The 21,238-nt window shown below is 44.0% G+C and overlaps 1 protein-coding gene and 1 pseudogene across 1 annotated transcript; both read left to right on the top strand.

The window, feature by feature from the left end:
* The window catches only part of LOC128753539 (NXPE family member 3-like), a 4,284-nt pseudogene extending 2,033 nt beyond the window's left edge, over positions 1-2,251 (top strand).
* An 8,644-nt stretch (positions 2,252-10,895) lies between these two features.
* Positions 10,896-21,044, top strand: LOC128753366 (neuronal acetylcholine receptor subunit non-alpha-3-like). The gene is made up of 8 exons (XM_053854992.1): positions 10,896-11,145; positions 17,175-17,326; positions 18,007-18,051; positions 18,267-18,376; positions 18,438-18,951; positions 19,967-20,157; positions 20,226-20,436; positions 20,523-21,044. The coding sequence occupies exons 1-8, from the start codon at positions 11,085-11,087 to the stop codon at positions 20,655-20,657; spliced, it is 1,419 nt and encodes a 472-aa protein (XP_053710967.1). The 5' UTR covers positions 10,896-11,084; the 3' UTR covers positions 20,658-21,044.
* The last annotated feature ends 194 nt before the right edge of the window (positions 21,045-21,238 follow it).

Raw genomic sequence — 21,238 nt, 5'->3', positions numbered from 1 at the left:
TCCATTTTACCCACAGGGGGAGGCCAAGATCGGTACGTTGGAGATCAACTACAAGTTACCATTACAATCCGTGACTTCTTAGGCAATCCCAAACAATTTGGAGGTGATGTGCTGGTTGCTCGTCTCCATAACCCCAGTCAGCATGCTGGCGTTGGAGGACAGATCACCGATCATCTCAACGGTTCTTACACAGCAACCTTTCCCCTCCTGTGGGACGGATACGCAGAGGTTGAGGTGAAGCGTCAGGACCTGCACATTTTTCCGTCCACAGCTGATTTCAAGAATAGTTTTCTGTCCCATAGGTGACTTTTGTTCACCCGAGCGAGGCCGTCGCTGTCCTGGACCGGCTGACACGGGAAGAGCCAGACAGAGTCTCCTTCGCCAGCCTTTTTCGTTCAGGCTCAGTTTCTGAAACAACTATTTGCAATTATTGCATGCGTCCCACCAAGCGGGAGGTGTGCAACTTCACGGACATCCACACGGGTCAACCGTGGTTCTGCTTCAAGCCCAAAATGCTGGGCTGTGACACAAGGATAAACCATTACAAAAATGGATTTCATCAAAACCTCAGAGCCAATGAGGAGAAGCTCTTTCAAAAGTAAGCATGACGATGACGCCGTGTCGGGGAGCCTCATACAACATACAACATGGGAACTATTCCAATGGTGTTATAATAAGTTTCTCCCAATGTCTTGGAAACAATCCCATACACACTGTTGGTGCAGCTGTTCGTAATTTCCTTTATTTCCTTCTTTCCATTATTCTCTTGCTGAAAGGTTCAGGATAAATCCAAGCTTTAATTTAGCATATTTTATTAATTAAATGTATGGCTGTCAAAATTGAAATAAAACTAGCCACCATCATCATTATGATCATATCATGTTCAGGTTGAAGACAAGGAGTTTTGTGAATGCGAACAGATTCAGTTTTTCCAACTCCGCTGACCGTAATTCATTGCCAGAAACTTTTGAGGGAGTCTGGAATTGAATTTTAAATGTAGCTCTTGATTTTAGTACAACTCCAAAGGCAGGATCCTTATGTAGCAGTATGACACCGACAAAAAAAAAAAAAGTCGGATTTGGTGCCTGTGTAAACGCACAGTAGGTCTTTCCATTCATTTTCACGTTGGATTAGCCAGTATCAATGCGTGATTTCTGACCGCCATATTTGGAGTTAGGCAAAACCTGAAGTTATAAAACAACATCATGAAGATTGTTCTGTTTTTTTAAATCTTCAGTAATATCAACATGAAAGTTGTCATACCGCCGTCGGGAAATGCTAACTTGACTGTGCTGCCAGCAAAGAATGGTAAGCTCCACTCTCTTATACTCAACACACAACAACATAAAAATACGTGTGACTTCCATCCATCTTTCCTGAAAGGATCAAGTAAAAAGAGGCCGCCACCGGAGGCTAGCGGCTATTATTACCACGGCGATTGGCAGTCCCTAAAAGGCACCCCAGTCAAGCACTTCAACACCAGCTCTGCCATTGGTCGATGTCTGAAAGGCAAAACCATCCACCTGTTCGGAGACTCGACCATTCGACAGTGGTTCCTCTACCTCACAGACGCGCACTCGGGTATTTCAATACTTCACATTAGCCCTTTAGCAACTTTACTTATTCCCTTTCTTTTCCAGGTCTCAAAGAGTTTGACCTGAAGAGCAACAGACAAACTGGACCTTTTATGGCCATGGATTATCAAAACAACATCTTGCTGACATTCGGGGCCCATGGTCCTCCTATTCGTTTTGGAAACATTAACGTCAACAACATTCGTTACGTGGCGAACGAACTGGACAGACTAGTAGGAGGACCTGATATGGTTGTGGTGATCGGCATCTGGTCTCACTTCAGCTCATTCCCCGTGGAAGTTTATCTCCAGCGGCTAAATAGCATCCGCAGGGCCATGGAGCGAATGTTGAGAAGATATCCAGAAACAGTGATAATCATCAGGACGGCAAATTTAAAATACTTGAACCTACAGGAAACACTGGTCAATAGTGACTGGTACTCCATTCAACGCGATAAGGTCCTCAGGGCTGTGTTCAAAGGCATCAACGTCCATTTTGTGGATGCCTGGGAGATGACCTTGGCTCACTATCTACCACACAATCTCCATCCCCAACCTCCCATTATAAAGAATATGGTGGATGTAGTGCTGTCATGTATTTGTCCACGGTAGCGACGCGTGAAGTCAGAAGAACGCCTTTTTTGCCTGGATTTGCACTGTTGGAAGACGGAGAAGTAAAACAGACTGACCAAAAGAAGTGAAGCAAATCATTGTTTACATGCGATTTGAGTTTCCATGTAAGAAAAGTATTCTTATTTCATGCCGTATTTTGCAATTCAAGAATTCAAACATTTTTCAGATCCATTCTAAATGTCATCAGGAAACGCAGAGGACGGTACTGTGCCAGAGAGTTTTTTTTACAGCATATCTTTTGTACTGATACACTTCTGCTCAGTTTAATGAATGTTTTTTTATTCAGGTTATTTATTGGAGATTGGGACAGGTGGTCCGTACACAAGTTTAACTTGACTAATCATACGTTTTTTCTTTTTTTATTGTACGCATCACCCATGAGCCAGTAAGGCTCCTACACAGCCTCCTAGTTGGTCGAGCAGGCAGTGGTCACGGCATTAAAAGAAGGAGGGATACGTCTTGTGTTGCTGCAATGAATTATGGGTCGCAAAAACATTGTTTTTCCTTAATAACGCGGCCAGTAAAGATCATATTGTCATAAAACGTACCAGATTGGTGACGTCAATTATGACTGTATCATAAACATTTTGGCTATTTATAATAAGCATATATAACTACTGAGCCCAAATTCATAGCCAGTGACTCGGTATTATGGCATGAATGACAACCAGGCAGCTTGGTCCACATGAATGGTTGGTACGTACTCTGAAAACCACCCGTTCAATGGGATGATCGCATCAGTATCGGGTGCCAGTTCTTGCAATAGGAACAATGCATTTTCTCTTCTCGTGTTGGTTTTATGAATAAAAGAAGTGACCCACAAACTAAAATAAACAGATCTGAAATACCTCATTTGTTGATAGCAAAAAAAACATTCAAACAAAAACTGTATACTTATACAATGTTTCAATGTTTTGTGCCATCGAGCTCGACCAGTTACTGTGCGCTTTTCTATTTTATCAGCCAAATGTCAGCATTTTTCCCTCAATTTACCTCCATCCACTTCATTTTCTTCAAGTTTTGGGGAGCTTCCAGACAAATCTGTTATCACGCCACTCACTTTTGGGACGGCTCTGAATGTTGGCCATTATCTTGGAACCCCGAGATTAAGTTTGAGGAGACATGAGGATGGATGACGTGTATGTGGGTGAGAGTCAGACTTTTGATGATCTGGAGAGAAACAAAGTACAGTGGTACCTCGGTTTTCGAACGTCTCGGACTTCAAACAAATCGGAGTTCAGACAAAGATTTTGAGATTTTTTTGCTTCGGATTGCGAATGAAAATCCAGAACGGCCGTCTGGAACAGATTGTGGTGGAGAACCGATTATTTATTTCGGTGGGACTAGAGACAGAAGCACGACTGACACTGTCCACTGAGGGGATTTGTGATCGACTGGTTGAACTACTGCTTGTTTCCATTGCTTCATTGATAAACTGCCGTGCCGGTTTCTGTTTGAGCGGATCATCTCGAAAAGAGCTGATGTACAAAAATATACTTCTTTTACACTCTAATAATGGCCCCCACACTGACATCGGACTCGGCTGCTGAACATTGAGGGACCAACCAGTGTGGGCTGACAACAGTATTTGCACACTGCTCTGTCACCACCTTTCAGAATATGAATGCAATATTTACACTATTACAATGGAGACACAGTCAATAAGCATGACTCAACGAATTGCAATGAAATTAAACATCCAAGAAAGGGTGTCGTTTTCAGAACAGTTTTCATGAAAAGGGCCATAACCTGTAATTCCAAGGTCCTTATTTGACTCTGTAAGAAGTAGTACTGTAGCAGTACTACTATCATATTTAATATTTAATAGAGGTGCCAGTCAGTGTAGCGGTTCAAGCTGCCTCCTCACTGCAAGATGGTTGCAGGTTCACTTCCAGCTTTTATGTTCTCCCCCGTGCTTGCGCGGTTTGACTCCGGGCGCTCCAGTTTCCTCCCACTGTCGAGAGCATAAAGGTTGCACGTGTGAATGAATGGTCTCCATGAAAGGCCGGACTGGTCACACCTGAAATAAACCCTAATAAGGGAAGATGCTTTTGAACCTGGTGGAGCGGTCACACGGCTACTGCCACAACCAATCAACCACAAGAATTCTGAGTGTTATTACGCTGTAACATCAAAATGGCAGAACCTCTTTGTGTGGCACTCACACGTTGTGTAGAACAAGCATTTAAATGTTTACATAAGAATCTGTAAAGAGGGCCCCTTTAACTTCATTGCCCGTGAGGTATTGACATATTAGCATGCGTTTAAGTAAAAGCACATACATTGACATTAGAACGCTTGATATTCATCGACCGGTCTCAACCATATTGAAATGACTATCATTTGTTTTCCTACCCTTGAAGCATTTCTGAAACGGATGCTACTTTTCCTGCCTAAACAGCTGTTTCTCTTTTTTTTTCTCCAGTCAGGTCGACTGACATTTCTCATCTTTAACCCTCAGAGGTCACCTCTGCTTTAACAGAATACTGAAGCTCAAGTTTGCAATGCTGTGATGGCATATTGCCGTGCTTGTATTCACCCTTTTCCTTGTGTATGTTTGGGAAGGAAGGCTCTGACTTAGTCATCGTTTTACTTGCAGTCCACAGCATTTATGTGACAACTTAAGCTTCACAGGAGCTTGTTGTCTGCATGAGTGTGTGAATATGTGAATGCACATACATGGAGTGTAGCAGTCGCGAACGAGACAAGTCTCTGTGACTCAGCTCTCCCAGAATATTTCTGTGGCAGTCACAGCATGGCAGCGAGATGAAGCAGCGTTGACAGAATGAGCTGCACCATCATGCCCAGCTGTGTGGCAGCGTTTGAGTGGGTGTGCACATAGGTACGTCACGCTGTAGCATTCTTTTGCGCTCAGCGTCACGTCTACCTGTCAGCGTGTGGCTGAGTCACGGTGTTGAACTGAAGTGGGCACAGCGCCGCCTCATGGGAAAGATCAAGGCAAGCCGCAGTCCCACCAGGGTCAAACTGACAATGGACATATGGATGGCAGAAACTCCAATATCCACTAGTCTCCCTCAGCAAAGAACAATTTTGAGGACTTTATTTCCTAAATGTGACTGGATTTTAGCAGGCTGGTGAATTGTCCAGATTTCAAGCCACTGCTCTGCAATAATTTCAGTCGAAGGTCTACGTCAAAAGTCTTGACAGGATAAATACAAGAAGAGAATTTGCCTGACTTCAGTTGCCTCTTGTGCCTTTGAGCCTGTACTGGTGTACCAACCAAGGCAGCAGTAAAATCTCTCACTGGATGTTGCCCTCCCTGCTTGCCGGGTCTGACTGCCGCAGTGTATGCTCTGCAGCCATCCTGCCAGTGTGCTCCTCGCCTTTCCGTATCATTGATAATTGACCAGCTTGGGCAACGCTGGATCAGCAAAGTTCCTCTGCCACTGCAGCTGCGACTGGCTGCCTCAACATCTGGGGCAGAAAATCAGGGGGGCTTTTCATCAGGCGTCCTGCCACGATTGTCTCTGTCATGCAAAATATTGTGACGTCTCAGCAGAGAGAATGAAGAAGTCATTTCATTTGCCTTAAAACTGACTTGCAGATAGGCATTTACTTGCAAAATAAACAGTTCCTGAGTTCCCATTTGTTTTCTTTTCTGTAGATGGATAAAAACTTTTTTTCTGCTAAGGATGAACACGGTGTTTTGAAATGAAGCAGCAAAGGATGCAGGGCATGACGGATGGATGAGGCGTGATTATGGGCCAGTTTCCCGGGAGGTTTCAAAGGTCGCAGGCTTTCGACGTGTGCGATCCCAACTCTAGTCAATGAGAGCCTCTTTTTGACACTTGGTGCTTGCTAACCTCGCCAGTCTAGTCAGGACTGGCAAGATCAGGCAGGAGGTCAGTTGGTGAAAACTAGTGACAAGCCCTTGAGGCTTCATGAGGCTTCACAGTCCTCATTGTCAGGGACCTCCCTGCTGCTACAATCTTTGAATGTCAACAACCATTTCAATAATTTTATTAAGAACAGAGCGCGCCACCAACCGTCCTCTGAAAATGAGGTCACTATTTCACAGAACCTCATCAGCTCAAGAAAATCCACTTATCAATTCGTAGAGGCAGCTCAGGAGATCAAAGGCACCAGACAAGATTGCTACGAGAAGCAGGAGCTCCAGCATTCCTGTACCGTTTTCCCCTGTAGCTTTTTCATTATCAATAATGGAGAGACTTTGGGAAGGACCGGGACATCGGGAGACTCGGAATGATTCCCTCAGTAGATGGAAGCAAAAAGACGATGACTAATTGACTAAGAAGCTCAAGCACTACCACTGGAATAAAAATGGAGGCTTTGGTGCTGATAGGACATATTACAAACAAAGACAAAAATAAGTCATCAAAAAGGTGGGGAAAGGTGGAAAAGGAAAATACGATGAAAAGGAAGTTGCAAACCAAATGAGACAATAAGAAATTAATAGAATCTTTGACCAAACTGAAATGCGCCTTTGATCACCAAAAGTCAAAAAAGAACTCCCAAGAACGAAAACAAGAGAACAATGAAATGAAGAATGAGAATGACCGAGAGAGATTTAAGAAGAATTTTGGAAGTGATGGTAAGAGCGAGGATCATGATGGAATGTTCAGAGCCCAAAGAAATTCAAAGTGGAGGTATCCAGAAACGTCAATCAAAGACAAAGAGTTGCCCGCGGGGACAATCAAACCAGTGACTCAGGGTGTGAAACCGCAACCTATTCTGCTCCGTTTCCAAGACAAACACATGAAATTCCATGTGCTCATGGCGTCCTGGCAGTCAAGATCGTGTTGAACACATTTTGTTTACAATGACCCAAAAAACATAAAGAGGAAATAGAAAATATGTTGCTGGAATGTCAGGCAAACTACAGGATCAGACTTATTCGTTTAGTCTTTTTCCCCAGTTGGATTCAACTGAAATGAAAGCAGCCATTGAACGACTGCCTCATGTAAACCTAGCGTGATGACCCATATACTGTAGCTGAGTACTCTCACAAACAACAATTCCAAGGTGTCGACTTGGGCTCATGTGTGCTGGTCGAAGATTCCTTTCTCATTACTCAACATTCTTTTCCCACCGACATCCACTCCAGTCCTCAGATAGTCACACTCCGTCGGAGGCAGGATGAGATCCAGGCTCACGGGAGTTGCTACTAGTTAGACACACAGGTCATTGAGGCGTCGTAAATCATTGTTGTGCAGGAGATGTCGACGTTGTCATGCCGACCAGGCTATTACAACCACCCACTGTTCAAACACAAGCGTGTCTAGCTGTCTCTGTGCGGTTATGTTGTTTCCTCTGTTTCAAGTGAATGAATGCAAGTGATCCCACAAAAACTCATCACTATTTTATGTACATAAAGTCACAAGTTGACTACATTCTACAGCTAACTAAACTGCAAATGTCTTTTGTGGAAGAAATTCATCATGAAGCGACACACTTTCAGATTTTTCAGAAATCGAAACTAGGAAGACACAACAGCGAGGCGACACAAAATCATGCTCTGAAAATGAGGAACAAATAAAAATGAAGGATGAAAGCTCTCAGATACATTCAATTGTGATCATGCCAAATTTCAAACTCTGGTGCCAAAGAAAATATTTGATGTGTGCAGGCAGCTGCGATGGTTCACACGCACGACCTCCAGGTGACCTCCATCTCAACCAATTCTGTAGTTTCACTTGCACTCATCACCGCGATCTGCAACTACTCACAAGATGAAAAGGAAGTTCAGTCTTATTTGGGTGTTAGATAAGCAAAGCCGAGCGTGTTTGTGTGTGTGGTTTGTGGAAGGTTCTTCCTCCCTTGGGCAAGTCTTGGCAACAGCAGATCAGAGTGAGACACTTTTAATGAGTTATACAAAGCCAATAAAGGCAGTCAAGAGGAAAAAAAAGTCTGCAGTTTCGTGTGTACGTGTGTGTGTTTCCTACCAGCTGCTGGTAGCTCAAAATTAATTAGAAAAAGAGAATCCATCTCTTTCACAACTTCATTTGAGGTCTGTTTTTTTTACTCTGCATTGAGTTGGAGAAGATTTTCCTACTCAGGAACTATCTATTTTTCTATCTATCTATCTATCGATCTATCGATCTATCTATCTATCTATCTATCTATCTATCTCTCTCTCTCTCTCTCTCTCTCTCTATATATATATATATATATATATATATATATATATATATATATATATATATATATAGCTACATTTACTGACTGTTTTTTCTTCATGTTGAGGTGTAAAACCTTTCCTGTCTCCACACTGGACCGTGGTAGAGTGTCACAGGGGAGGTGCTCGCTCTCCACACCTCCACTCCAGGATTTGATGTCCTGTTGTCAGCTGGAGCTGGGACAGGGATGAGGCGAGTCTGGGACAGAGCGTGACTTGGTTTATGACTTTGTCACAGCCAAACTGCACAGAAGCGCACATTCAGAGCTGGACACGCACCGGGCACCTCTTCACTTCTGGAGAGACGTCACTCACTCGGCAACCCCTCCCACATGCAGCGGCCACACACATAGAGGAACAGCGCACCTGCAGCAGACACTCTACATTCACTCCTACAAAAGACTGTTTTAAGGCTTGGAACGCATTAGTTCTTTTTCCATTCATTGTAATGGGAAAAATCGATTCAGATTTCGAACAAATCTCTTCTCGAATGGCCGTCTGGAACGGATTGTGGTGGAGAACCGAGGTACCACTGCATATATGTATTTATATATATATACTGCTTGTGTGTACTTGTAGAGCTATCGCTGTGGGGACAAATTCTTGGTAACACACATACTTGTGGGGACATTTTTGCCGGTCCTCACAACCCAAAGCCTCAATTTTAGGATAAAAACGTCAAAATAGCAGTGTCATTATAAATAATGGTTAAGAGTCAAGGTTAAGGTTAGCCATGTGTTTTGGATGGTTAGGTTCAGGCTGAGAGGCTGGGGAAAGCGTACAACATCAGTGAGAGGATTGAGATACAAACATGAGTGTGAGTGAATGTTTGCTTTCAAAACAATACCTCATGAAATATTTGGGGATGCGTAGTTTAATAATATCATTCTGTGCACATCAACCTCAGCTGATTCTGCAAGGACAATCTCTAACAGATTTTTTTCTTTCCAAGCTTGAAAGCTTTTCAAAAAGTACTGCACCCATCATGCCTCATTAGCCGCTTCACTGATGAGGCAGAACCTGTTGTCAAAAAGCAATAAGAGCTGAGGAAATCAAATATAGATCAACACAATTACAGAAGTGGGTTAGTGGAACACCAAGCGATGCCCTCCTTCCCTGACACTGCTGCCTCACACCCAACAGCGGGTCACGTAGCAGCTCGGGCATTTTGCGCGTCAAAATGAGCGACACATATATGAGGATTTATGCTAATGTGGCGTCTATAAAACGATGCTTCCGAGAGGAATCGCACAGTTCACCGCTTCCAGTTGTAAAATCTTAACATAAACTCAAGCGGCTCTTCTTGATAGAGGCCGCTCGCTTACAAGGCTCAGCGTTTTCGTCCCAGCCTTGACGCCACTTCTCCTTTCATGACGCTGTTAATTTCAAGAATCACACACTCAAATACATTTCCATAACGGAGGCTGCACAGGTCGGCTGTCGGGGAAATGAATCCCAGTCCTCACTGGACTTATGGAACGACCTCCAAGACCTTGTCATCTGAAATCCTAGAATCTCAAGTGTGTCTCTCAATTGCTGTAAATAAAAATACAGCAGTACTAGATGTACTACAATACAGACTAGTCCAAATAACATTATGCTTTGTAGTATATCGCTTTTCAGTATCTGATGTGCATATATATATATATATATATATATAGAGAGAGAGAGAGAGAGAGAGAGAGAGAGAGAGAGAGGGAGGACAGAGAGACAGACATATAGATAGATAGATAGATAGATAGATAGACAGACAGACAGACAGACAGACAGACAGACAGACAGACAGACAGACAGATAGATAGACAGATAGATAGATAGATAGATAGATAGATAGATAGATAGATAGACAGACAGACAGACAGATAGATAGACAGATAGATAGATAGATAGATAGATAGATAGACAGACAGATAGATAGATAGACATAGACATGGTTTCACCAATGCCTAGGGATGACCTCATGAGGCTTCATGAAACAGTGCCACTAGATGGCACTCTCAAATCTTTGAAACCACTATTTCCATTAGAGTTAGAGACTTTCTTCTTCTGTTAACTAAAGATTGATTTGAAACATAATAGCAGGACAAAATGAATGAATGAAATAAACATGTTTTTGTTGTGTTTTTTTAATGGTTATTTCATGGGAATTTAGTGTCTAAAACCTTTGCAGATTGACGGTTACCAAACACGGAACTGAACGTTGATCGGTCCGCAAAATATTCTTCCGCTGGCCATTATTGGCCCACAAGCGTCGTGTTTGAGCACCACGATCTGCGCAGACAAATCTGTGTCTTAAACACATCGCTTTATGGACCTCATTTTCAAAAACATTATCGAAAAAACAAAGAAAAATAAATGTTAATAAAAGTTTAATCTTTTTTTTTTTTTTTTTTTTTGAACAGTCCTTCATACTTTTTTTCCTACATTTTTTTGAGGTGCGACCTGCACCCTCTTGGGTCTCCCCTCCTCCCTCACCTCGCTCTTCCTCCCCCCTCCATCCCTCTCCGCCAGCATCCATCACCGAGACGGGACACACGCGAACACCGCTCGGCTCTGGCTGCAAAGAAACGCGGCGCACCGTCGGGGAGGGGGAGGAGCAATGAAAACACGACCCTCGCTGCCGCCGCCGCTGCCGAGATCCAGTGATGCTGCCTTGGCTGCGGTGGTTTGACCCGTAAAGATGATCGAATTCCCGCTGTGATCGCGCCCGTCGACGGAAGCATGAAGTTTGCGGGGACGGTGCTGTGGTTCTCCCTGTTGATCGGGACCGGCTCTCCGCAAGGTACGCATCGCCTTCCGATGGTGTTATGGAAGATCGGTGAAAACAGAATGTGTGGCGGCTTCTGCAAACAGACAAGATTGTTTTCTCGTCATGTTTGGATTGTAAATGTTGAGAGGAAAATCTAAAAGAAAAAAATAGTGACAGCATTTGTGCTTCCACAATGTAGCACAACTCAATGGACCACATTTGTTTTTGAAGCGATGAAGGTTTCCGCTCCACAGAAGGGCTCATTCTCTGTCTTTTCTCTCGACATATCAACATGAATCTTCTGCCAAATTCACCCTCTCAGTCTGCTGGCGACAGGATGCTGGTTGTGCTTGCTCCTCTGTGCTGTAGCTTCTTAGCTTGACAACTCAAACACAACAACAACAACAACAGCTTGGTTAATCTGTTGATACATTTTAGCCCCTGCTTTGTTAATACAGTACAGTATATAATATTTATCATTTTTTAAACCAACAATTATGCATTCTATATGTACTGTAACAACAAATACATTGCTCTGCTGCTAAAATCTCTAATGCACAGAGATGACAGGTTTTTAATTCTTCTTTCACTGGAATACTTCTTCTTACTACACGGCACATTTCTAACACAATGGTTATGAGCAATAACCATTTTTTTATTTGACATACAGGAACACAAATGCCACATGTCATGTTGGCTTGGTGCTGACTAGTGCTAAGGCAAACAATGAGAACGTTCACATGCTTCTTCATCTAACATTTGATGTCGACTTATTGTAACTCCACGATTGAATCTATAAATCTGAAAGGTGGCTAATAATCGCCACAGCACCATGCAACCAAATCATGACTAGCAAGTGACGAAGTATAGAAAAAGTAAAAAAAAAAGACTAAAAATACCAATAAAACACATGCAAACTGTAGTATAAGGGTTATAGCTTTACCCTAAAGAACGGCTGCACATTTTTAGAAAAACTTGCTGATCAATGTTTTCTTTCTGGAGATCTCCTATTTTGGACCACTGTCTTTTCTTATCTCATTCTTATCCCATGGCCCTGTCATTCATGTGGGCCAGTGGGCTCACAATGGTGAATGTTTTTCATTTGAATTGAAGTGCTTATTCCCTGCCATGCGCTTCAGTGAAATGTCAAGCTGTGACAGCAAGCAGGTGGAGGCTGCTGATTCCTCCACTGTGTCTCCACAGGATGCTAGGACAACAAAACATTCTGGAGTCTGAGGAACAATAAAAACTAAATTTTCATTTTTACCGACCCGATCCTCTCGCTGCTTTCCTGCCGACTGGACAGATCGATGCTGTCCTTCACCTTTGCTCTCAAACACACAGCACTTAGACAGTGTGTGTGAGGCTCTCCTGAGTAAAAGGAAGGCAGCGCCACTTCCTGTGGTGATGGTCGAAGAGCTGACTGAATGTATCAGTGCGTCATTTCCAGTCTTGGCAAATGACTTGACTCGCTGTGGAAATGATGCAATGGAGGGAAATCTATTGAACACAACACTGAACGTGTTGAAAATGAATCCTCCTTAACTCTGAATTCGCCAAACTATTCCACAAGAGGCAGCTGCTCGGTGTGGAGGAATACATCATTTGCTGCAGAGCTTTCCTCACAGGAGATATGAATGGCACCCACTAGTTTAAAGTCTTTGGTTTACAGTGAATCTTCTCACCATTGTTGAAGGGAGTCCACGCACTCAACAATAGTTGAGATGCTTTTGTCCTTATTTGGCTCCTTCCCGACCAAGCGTGGTGAACGCCAGTTACTCTTCTAAGATTATCCGATAAAAGAATCTTTAAGTCTGGGGTGAGTTGAGAGTGAACATTTCCCGATAATCCACTCCAAAAAAACGCTCTGTCCGACGATCTGAAATGTTGCAAATGCTCAATATTTATGACTAAAAATCGTAATGTTTGTGGGGAGAGCCGATGGCTCCCGACTTGAACTGTGACAACAGAATTTCGCCGATCAAGAAGCGGTCCGACAGAGAAATGATGGAGCAAAGGGGCAGTGTTGACATTTATAATATTGATGGCAATAAAAACACTAGTTTTTAGAAGTAAATCTTGCTCCGTTTTGCGGAAATACGACACTGCGTCATGAAGCTTCATCAGCTCATCACTACCAAATACCTTGCTACATGCGATACCTGTTATCTCCATCAGTCTCAGAGCATTTACCATTTGACATTGTTTACTTTCGCGTCATATCCTGACAACAAAGGCCGGCCTCAGCGCTACATGTCGTCACATTAGGTTTTCAATTGAAGCATGTTCCGCCATCCGCGGCAGTGAGACATATTAGATATGGGGGTTAGGTAAATCATATGGGATGGCGCTCCCTTCGTCCTACGTTTAGCGATGAAGGTTGCGGTTGGATGACCACATCTCTGCCTGAAACGCTGTACAGGAAGTAAATGTTCTTGACAACCAAGAGCGCCACCTATTGAGTGCTGCCAATGTGGACACTGCTTCACGAAGCTTCATGAAGAGCCTCTTTAGTTTCAAAGCCTAACAGAATGCTATGTGTCATATCAAAGTGGGCTTTTATTGAAATAGGTATCAAAGATAAAACGCCCTCGTGAACTTGTTCCCACAAAGTAAACCTGCAGCTTTGTGGCTTGAAAAGGTACATCAGAGTATCAAGGGGCTTGTTCCGTGGCGTGCAAGCTCGGCCAAAGAGGCTGCTTCAGCATAACAGAGAGAATTTTTTTTTTTTTTTTTAATCATCATCTCCCTTTCTTTCCCTAATAATGAAAAGGTAAAGCAGAGTCTCAGCTCTGGCAGACTCAAACATGCCCGGAGCTACAAAACATTTCTACATAACACAGGGAACATTTCCTCTGTGAGCATCGCATTCGTTTCTGGCTGAGAACCAGATGGGATCCCATCCAGTGAGAGCTCGGATAGATGAATTCTCCAAATGCTCATGAAGAGCAGCCAGGCATTGCTGAGGTCACCAAAACACATTTCTACGTTTACTATAAATACTGGCCATGTAAAGCCGGTCGTCTAGACCAGTGCTAACCGGCACACACTGACACGCCGGCTGATGTTTACAGTATAGAGTTGTTTTTCTCGCCTTTCCTTGCTTACATCTTGCTTTCCATATGTTACCAGGAACAGCATAAAGACAAGGGTGGAGAAATTCCAGCACCATCTAATCCTTGACTTTGCGTTCTCCTCTCTATTTGTTCGGTTGTCTTTCGTCACCCTTGTGCCCCAGTTTAACTTCCCGTTCCCGCGCTGGCCTCCTGGCACACTTCAGGGAATTGCTTTGGGCTTGTCTGCCTCTCTCATTCCTTATCTGCTCTCTCCACAGTCTCCTCTCATCTCTCCCTGCTGGAGAGGATGCTGATTCAAACTTTCCCTTCTACCTTCAGCGCTGCCAAGTGTCGGTCTCAAGAGGTCAGATGCCACAGGCTCTGAACTGATTGCATCCTAGACAAATTTAAAAACATCAGAGACACTTTTTGCCTCTATGCTCCGCATTTGCAGTGTTATTGTCGCGTGAGCAAAGCCATTCCCTACGTTGAGAAGCAGATTTTATATGTCTAGTGTAACACCAGTTTACACTACTTTTAAAGCCTATATTCTTGGATTCCATCCATTTCCTTTCTTACTGTGGAATGACTGTTACTGATACCTGAAAGAATCCCATGGGTGTGAGTACCCAGAGGTTCCGAAAGCGTTCCAGTGCACAAATTTCCTGCACCATGTCAGCAAAGAATTGTCGCTGCTTAAAATTGGGACGTCTGAAATGTGTTGTATTTAATGTATAGCAATGTAAAAATGGTTGTTGAAGTAACATGTTAGGTGTAGGAAATTCATTTGGAGATCCCCCAAAATGTCCGACTGGGCAGGACATACACATAGTCATGATAATAACTCGCTGTTTGGCAACGCCTTTCAGGATGCCACGGCCTCGTGTTACTTACTTACTGGGGAAGGTTGACAGTGAACATCACATTTTCACTTCTAATACATTAAATAACCCTTGTTTGTTTTTTCTTTAAAGCAACCTTTTGCGTCAAATCTTGATGTGTAGCGTGATATTAGATGAGGTTTCAGGAGGTTTACTGATTTTCAGAGATGCATTCAGGGACACCTCAAACTATGTCAAGAAAAATTCCGTCCCATGTCTCTCATTTTCACGTCAAACGTGGGACATTCTTTCAAGGGTGGCAACTTTACATGCGACATGTCAAGATTGGACACAAAAGTCCATTCAAAATAGCCGCTATGTGATGCCCTGTGAGTGAGAAAGTGTTAGGATGCGTCCATCTGCCCTGGATTTCTAGCAAGAGAGAGACTTCAAGTAAAAGACAAGACACGTCCTGGACTCTATAATTGATGAGAGCACTTTCAGTGTCATCGTTGTTTTGGCTCAATGCTCACTGATGTGTCAATGACCTAATTTAGGACGCACATGAGCACCGGGTCAGGAGAATTCAAGCTTCAAGTTCTGGGGCGCTGGTGTGTTTTTTTTCTTCAAGATGTCTTCAGTGGTGCAGATCAGGGTGTTTTTGATTCCACAAGGGTCATTGATGTGCTGATAAAAGACACAATGTGACTGATCAGAGTAGGTCGCACCACACATGCGCTCCACGGCCCACATCCCACAAGTGGCCCTCACATCTTGATGTTGAGATCTGAGTTGTCGACTGGTAAAAACAGCTCAAGCCAAAGCAATAAAAATGCATCAAACTAACCCAACGTGTTGAGGCCTTGTCCTATTTGCAGCGGTAAAAATGAGATCATATGCATAGAAAGCAACAGTAGCCCAATGGTTTTGTGCCACCAACCCAGTGAATGTATCAGGGTCAGAGTTCGGCAGCTCAATTTCCAGAACCAGCCAAAAGATCGAAGACCTAAATAGATTGAAGACATCCAGCAGAGTTGTCTCACATCAGAAACATCAATGTACGTTGCCCTTTTTGCATTTGCTTAAGGGAAAAGTGCACATCAGGTGTGGGCAATTACATTTTCCTTGGGGCCAGTTAATGTGCAGTAACTGTTGCTGGGGACCATCAAGCCAAAATACACGTGGGAAGCATAAAAATAAATCCTAAAATGAAGCGAGCAACAATTAAAAAATAAGCCTAAAACTGGCTTTATTTGAAAATTCCCAAAATATATGACAAATATGTGTGTATTTGTGAATTTTAGTGGTGAATAACAACTATTCAAAACCTTACAATTTGTTATATATTTATTTAAAATATGGGAAAGTGAATAGCTGGGATGAACAATTTCAGCTGTCAGAAATGCTGCTTCAAGATCAGTTATAGAGTTTTCCTCCATCCACTTGAGGGCCACATAACTACAGCCAACGAGCCGCTTGTGGCCCCCGGGTTGCACTTATACGACTGTCTGTCGTAGATGTTCATTCTACCAAGGTTAACATGATTAGAAACAATCGTCGTGTGTATCTTCTCTGTACAGTAAATCCACATGTCCCGCAGCTCACACGGAAAACATCACGGTGTGTTTTCTATAACTGCGTCCCCCAGAGGCCCGATGTCTCCCAGCTGTCTGCACACACGCACATGGGTTTCGTGCCGTCGCCTGCTCAGCATAAGCATCGCTCCCGTACTGACTACCCTGTCTCACGCTTGGCTGCACCCTGCCTCCCTGTGGCGTTTGCGCTGTCTGAGCTGATCTTGTCCACATGATCATTTGTCATTTGAGTTGCTGTGCCGTCAGTTGGCTGTGACCCGGTGACAGTTTATGAACCGACAGCATCTGTTTGTGTGTCTGACTGCCACATACAACGTTATGTCTCTTATGCTGTGGCCGTCGACCTGCGATAATATTTTGGGCTTTTGTACAAGACTTTACAAGTTGCCACAGCTTGTCATCATGTTGTTCGGGGGATTCACCTTGCACCGCAGGATTGCGCACCTTCTCACATTATTCTCAACTTTTCAACACTTTCTTCGGGTGTTGCCAACCTCTCCAGCACAATCCCCCTTCACACGCTTCGCCTCTTTGTGTCGCCATGTTCCTCTTCTCCTAGTATCCAATTGAAATTCTACTTCTACTCACAGACCCGGACGACTTTGTGTCACTGGCTGAGATGGAAGATTCTCTGTTGAAGAACTTGTTTCGCGGCTACCAGAAGTGGGTGCGACCGGTGCAGCACGCCAACGACACCATCACAGTGTACTTCGGGCTGAAGATCTCGCAGCTGGTGGATGTGGTGAGGACACGTCAAGTTACCCGGCTCCACTCCGAGTCCCTCATGATTGGCGTTGTGTATTTACAATAAATGTTGTTTATATTACAAACACAGAACACTGTCGCTGTCTCAGGTGACTTGGCCTTTTATTTTTTTTCTGTGGTCAGAGGGGGAGAAAATAAAAAACAGATTGTTCAGTTGTGTTTATGTGTGAGTTAGCTTCAAGATTAAGAGGTCAAGAGAAGAGACTACATCAGGTCAGCGCAGAGGAAATAATGAGGCGGTCAGTCCCGGAGCTCTGCATCCATTATTTACACTGGTGGAGCGTCTTAAATCTGACTGACTGCACAGACTTCCCAGCATCTACCAGCATGGACAGTAAAACTCCTCAGGACACTGTAAAAAACTGTCACCAATTTCATGCAGTGGAGCTGAAATTCACACATCAGAAGTAGAAGAACATGTATATTAGTGCGGTACTTTCCTCTGTTTACCCTGCACCCGTCCGTCCACACACAGGGGATCTAGTCTCAATAACTAGACTTAAGCTTTGTAAACCCTTTGTTATTGGCAAACAAAAATAGTCATCATCTGCAAAGTCAAGTCGACTTCAAGAGGCTGTAATTTGAATTTAATTAAAAAGTTGTTTTCTTTTGTGATGACTTTAAAATGACTTATTGATGGAGATGTTTTCTCCGCAGGATGAGAAGAACCAGCTGATGACGACAAACGTGTGGCTGTGGCAGGTAAAAACGGACTCGAAAAGTCCTGTTTTATCGTCTGTTTTCCTCAATAGAATGGTTCAAAAGAACCATTCTTTGACCACAGGGGAGAAAAGATGCCAGAGCAGATGTCGAATACGAAGAAAAGCCAAAAAACTTAGGATGAAGATGGCGGCCATATTGTTGTGAAGTCTCCTGGTTTCTTCCAATGTCAGTCTGACCTGCTACGATTGTTTCAGGAATGGGTTGACGTCAAGCTGAAGTGGAACCCTGACGACTACAAAGGGATAACATCCATCCGAGTGCCTTCAGAGACAATATGGCTGCCAGACATCGTCCTCTATGAGAAGTGAGCACTGATAGCATTTTTAAATTTTGAGTACGTTCTCTGAAGTCTCTCTGTGTTTCAGTGCGGACGGACGCTTCGAAGGCTCCCTGATGACCAAGGCCATTGTCCGCTGGGACGGCACCATCACATGGACGCCGCCCGCCAGCTACAAGTCCTCCTGCACCATGGACGTCACCTTCTTCCCTTTCGATCGGCAAAACTGCTCCATGAAGTTCGGGTCATGGACTTACGACGGGAACATGGTGGACCTGGTTCTGGTGGATCACTACGTGGATCGCAAAGACTTCTTTGACAACGGCGAGTGGGAGATTCTGAACGCCACGGGGGTGAAGGGAAGCAGGAGGGACGGGATCTACTGGTACCCTTTTGTCACCTACTCCTTCATCCTCAAGAGACTGCCCCTGTTCTACACCCTCTTCCTCATCATACCGTGCCTGGGCTTGTCCTTCCTCACCGTGCTGGTCTTCTACCTGCCGTCAGACGAAGGCGAGAAGCTGTCATTGTCTACCTCAGTACTGGTGTCTCTCACTGTGTTCCTCCTGGTCATAGAGGAAATCATCCCGTCATCCTCCAAGGTGCTCTTCTGTAACCCAGCCACCATCATCTCTCAAACACTTAACTAGGATTAGATTCTAATGAACACAAAAACGGCAAAACTACTGAAGCAGTTAACAAGCTGCAAATTTACAGTATTGACAAACAGAGAGGAGGCGGGAGGAGAGTCAACGTTTTAATGTATATTCCTCATGTAGGATTCAGATCAACGCAGACTGGTGACAGACCTAAAGAGTTAGAGTTAGAGTACAGTTACAGCTGGAGTATAACACAAAGTTATTCACTGCACTGACTGGCCTCCTTTCCAGGGTGTCCCGTTTCCTTATATAGAAAAGGTTGGCTCCACTTGTCTGGATAGCAGGCTTTTAGCTAGGAGGGCGTCTGCAAAAAATGAAAAAATGGTATATGGCGGCATCTGGCGGCCAAACTACGGTCGAGAACCTGGCGTCCATTTTTTCATGTTTTGCAGACGCCCAGACGCCCTCCTAGCTAAAAGCTTGCTGGGTAGTGATGAGGCAATGATATAACTGTGGTTTAAAAAGGGTGAACTCTGGTGATGATGAGGCTTCATGAAACCTTGTCTGTGTTTTCATAGCCTACTAGTTGACACTGTTTGACAAGTATTTGGATTTGAACCACCATTTCAACAAAATTTCACCTCATTTTTATACCGAATGCGCCACCTACTGAACTCAGAAAATGAGGACACTGTTTCATGAAGCCTCGTCAGCCCATCACTAGTAATGAGAGGGTGTGGTTGGAAAGCAAGTTAGGAGCACTTTTAAGAGTCGATAAATGAGGTATTGTGATGTGCTGATGAAGCTTCATGAAACACTGTCCTCATTTTCAGAGCTCAGTTAGGTGGCGCTCTCTGTTCTTACCATGTTGTTGAGGGAAAAATGCTGTTGCTTTAACTTCAGATGTAAAAAGAAAACCTCGTAGTGATGCAGAATAACTTGGGGGTGAAACTTGTGAAATGTTCTCTCCAACCAGTCTCACCTCCATCTTACCCACACTGACCTGTGCTTGTCCCAGGTGATCCCACTGATCGGAGAGTACTTGCTGTTCATCATGATCTTCGTCACCTTCTCCATCATCGTCACCGTATTTGTCATTAACGTGCACCATCGCTCCTCGGCCACCTACCACCCCATGGCCCCCTGGGTGAAGAGCCTGTTCCTGCAGAGACTTCCGCGGCTGCTGTGCATGAGGGGCCACACTGACAGGTAGCACAGCTGACAGCTGAAGAGGTTCAGCAAACATTCAGGTTCTTATTTTTGTTTTTTGTTTTTAGATACCACTTCCCGGATATGGAGATGCACAGTCCGGAGCTCAAGCCCAAGAGAGGCATGGGCAGGAGGGGGCTCCACAGTCCGGGCCAGCAGAGGGGGCCACTGGGAGGGAAGGAGGACGAGAACCAGGCCTGGCTGGCAATGCTGGAGAAAGCCACCAATTCAGTCCGCTACATCAGCCGACACATCAAAAAGGAGCATTTCATCCGAGAGGTAGCTCCAGGAACCTTCATCCCCGATATCCGCCACTTTAATTCTGGACTAGATTCGTTCCTGATAAAGCCGATCCTTTGTTTCAGGTGGTGCAGGATTGGAAGTTCGTGGCGCAGGTGCTGGACAGAATTTTCCTGTGGGCCTTCCTCACAGTGTCCATATTAGGGACCATCCTTATCTTCACTCCTGCTCTCCAGATGTACCTCAGCTCGCCGCAGTGACCCCTGTTTTGCGCTTCCATCGTTGAGCCCCGGCGTTTTACCTCTCCAGCCGTCTGGACGCTACTTTGATGTAGAATGCATGCACTCGGGTGCAACAGGCTGAAAGCAATAACCAAGTCATTGTCATGTGATGTTGCGTGCCACTGTCTTCTTATATGTTCAATGAAACCTCAATAAACATTTCAGTGTAAAATGTTTGAGGCCACGTTACATACTGAAGCAGAACCAGCCTGCAATGACACTAAACCACCACTAGGCGTCAGGAGAGATCTTTTATTGTAAGAAAAGCAGCTGGAAACAGTTTTTTTTTGTGATATGAACGCATAACAATCTTACACATGGAGCTTTTAAGTAATATTATCTTGATGTGTTGGAGTCTTAAATGAATTAAACATACCTCATTTGGAACTATTTGAACATAGTGATCCAAACAAATGTCTCAAAAACTCTTGTTTGAGAGTTTACAAGGATGAACTTAATAATGTGCTCTGGTGGGTTTATTTAATTGATTTTATTTTAAGTTTAATGGTCAAATTGAAAGGTAGAAGCTGCCTGTTGTCGAGGTGCTGTGCTGAACTTTG

The sequence above is a fragment of the Synchiropus splendidus genome, chromosome 2 (assembly GCF_027744825.2).
Source record: "Synchiropus splendidus isolate RoL2022-P1 chromosome 2, RoL_Sspl_1.0, whole genome shotgun sequence".
NCBI lineage: Eukaryota > Metazoa > Chordata > Actinopteri > Syngnathiformes > Callionymidae > Synchiropus > Synchiropus splendidus.
This window is presented reverse-complemented; position numbering and strand designations above follow the sequence as displayed.

Excerpts from the sequence above, each read along its gene's own strand:
- LOC128753366 (XM_053854992.1), top strand. The coding sequence starts at position 11,085 with ATGAAGTTTGCGGGGACGGTGCTGTGGTTCTCCCTGTTGATCGGGACC. Across the intron at positions 11,146-17,174 it reads CGGGACCGGCTCTCCGCAAG|ACCCGGACGACTTTGTGTCA; the intron begins GTACGCATCGCC and ends TTCTACTCACAG. Across the intron at positions 20,437-20,522 it reads AGGAGCATTTCATCCGAGAG|GTGGTGCAGGATTGGAAGTT; the intron begins GTAGCTCCAGGA and ends CCTTTGTTTCAG.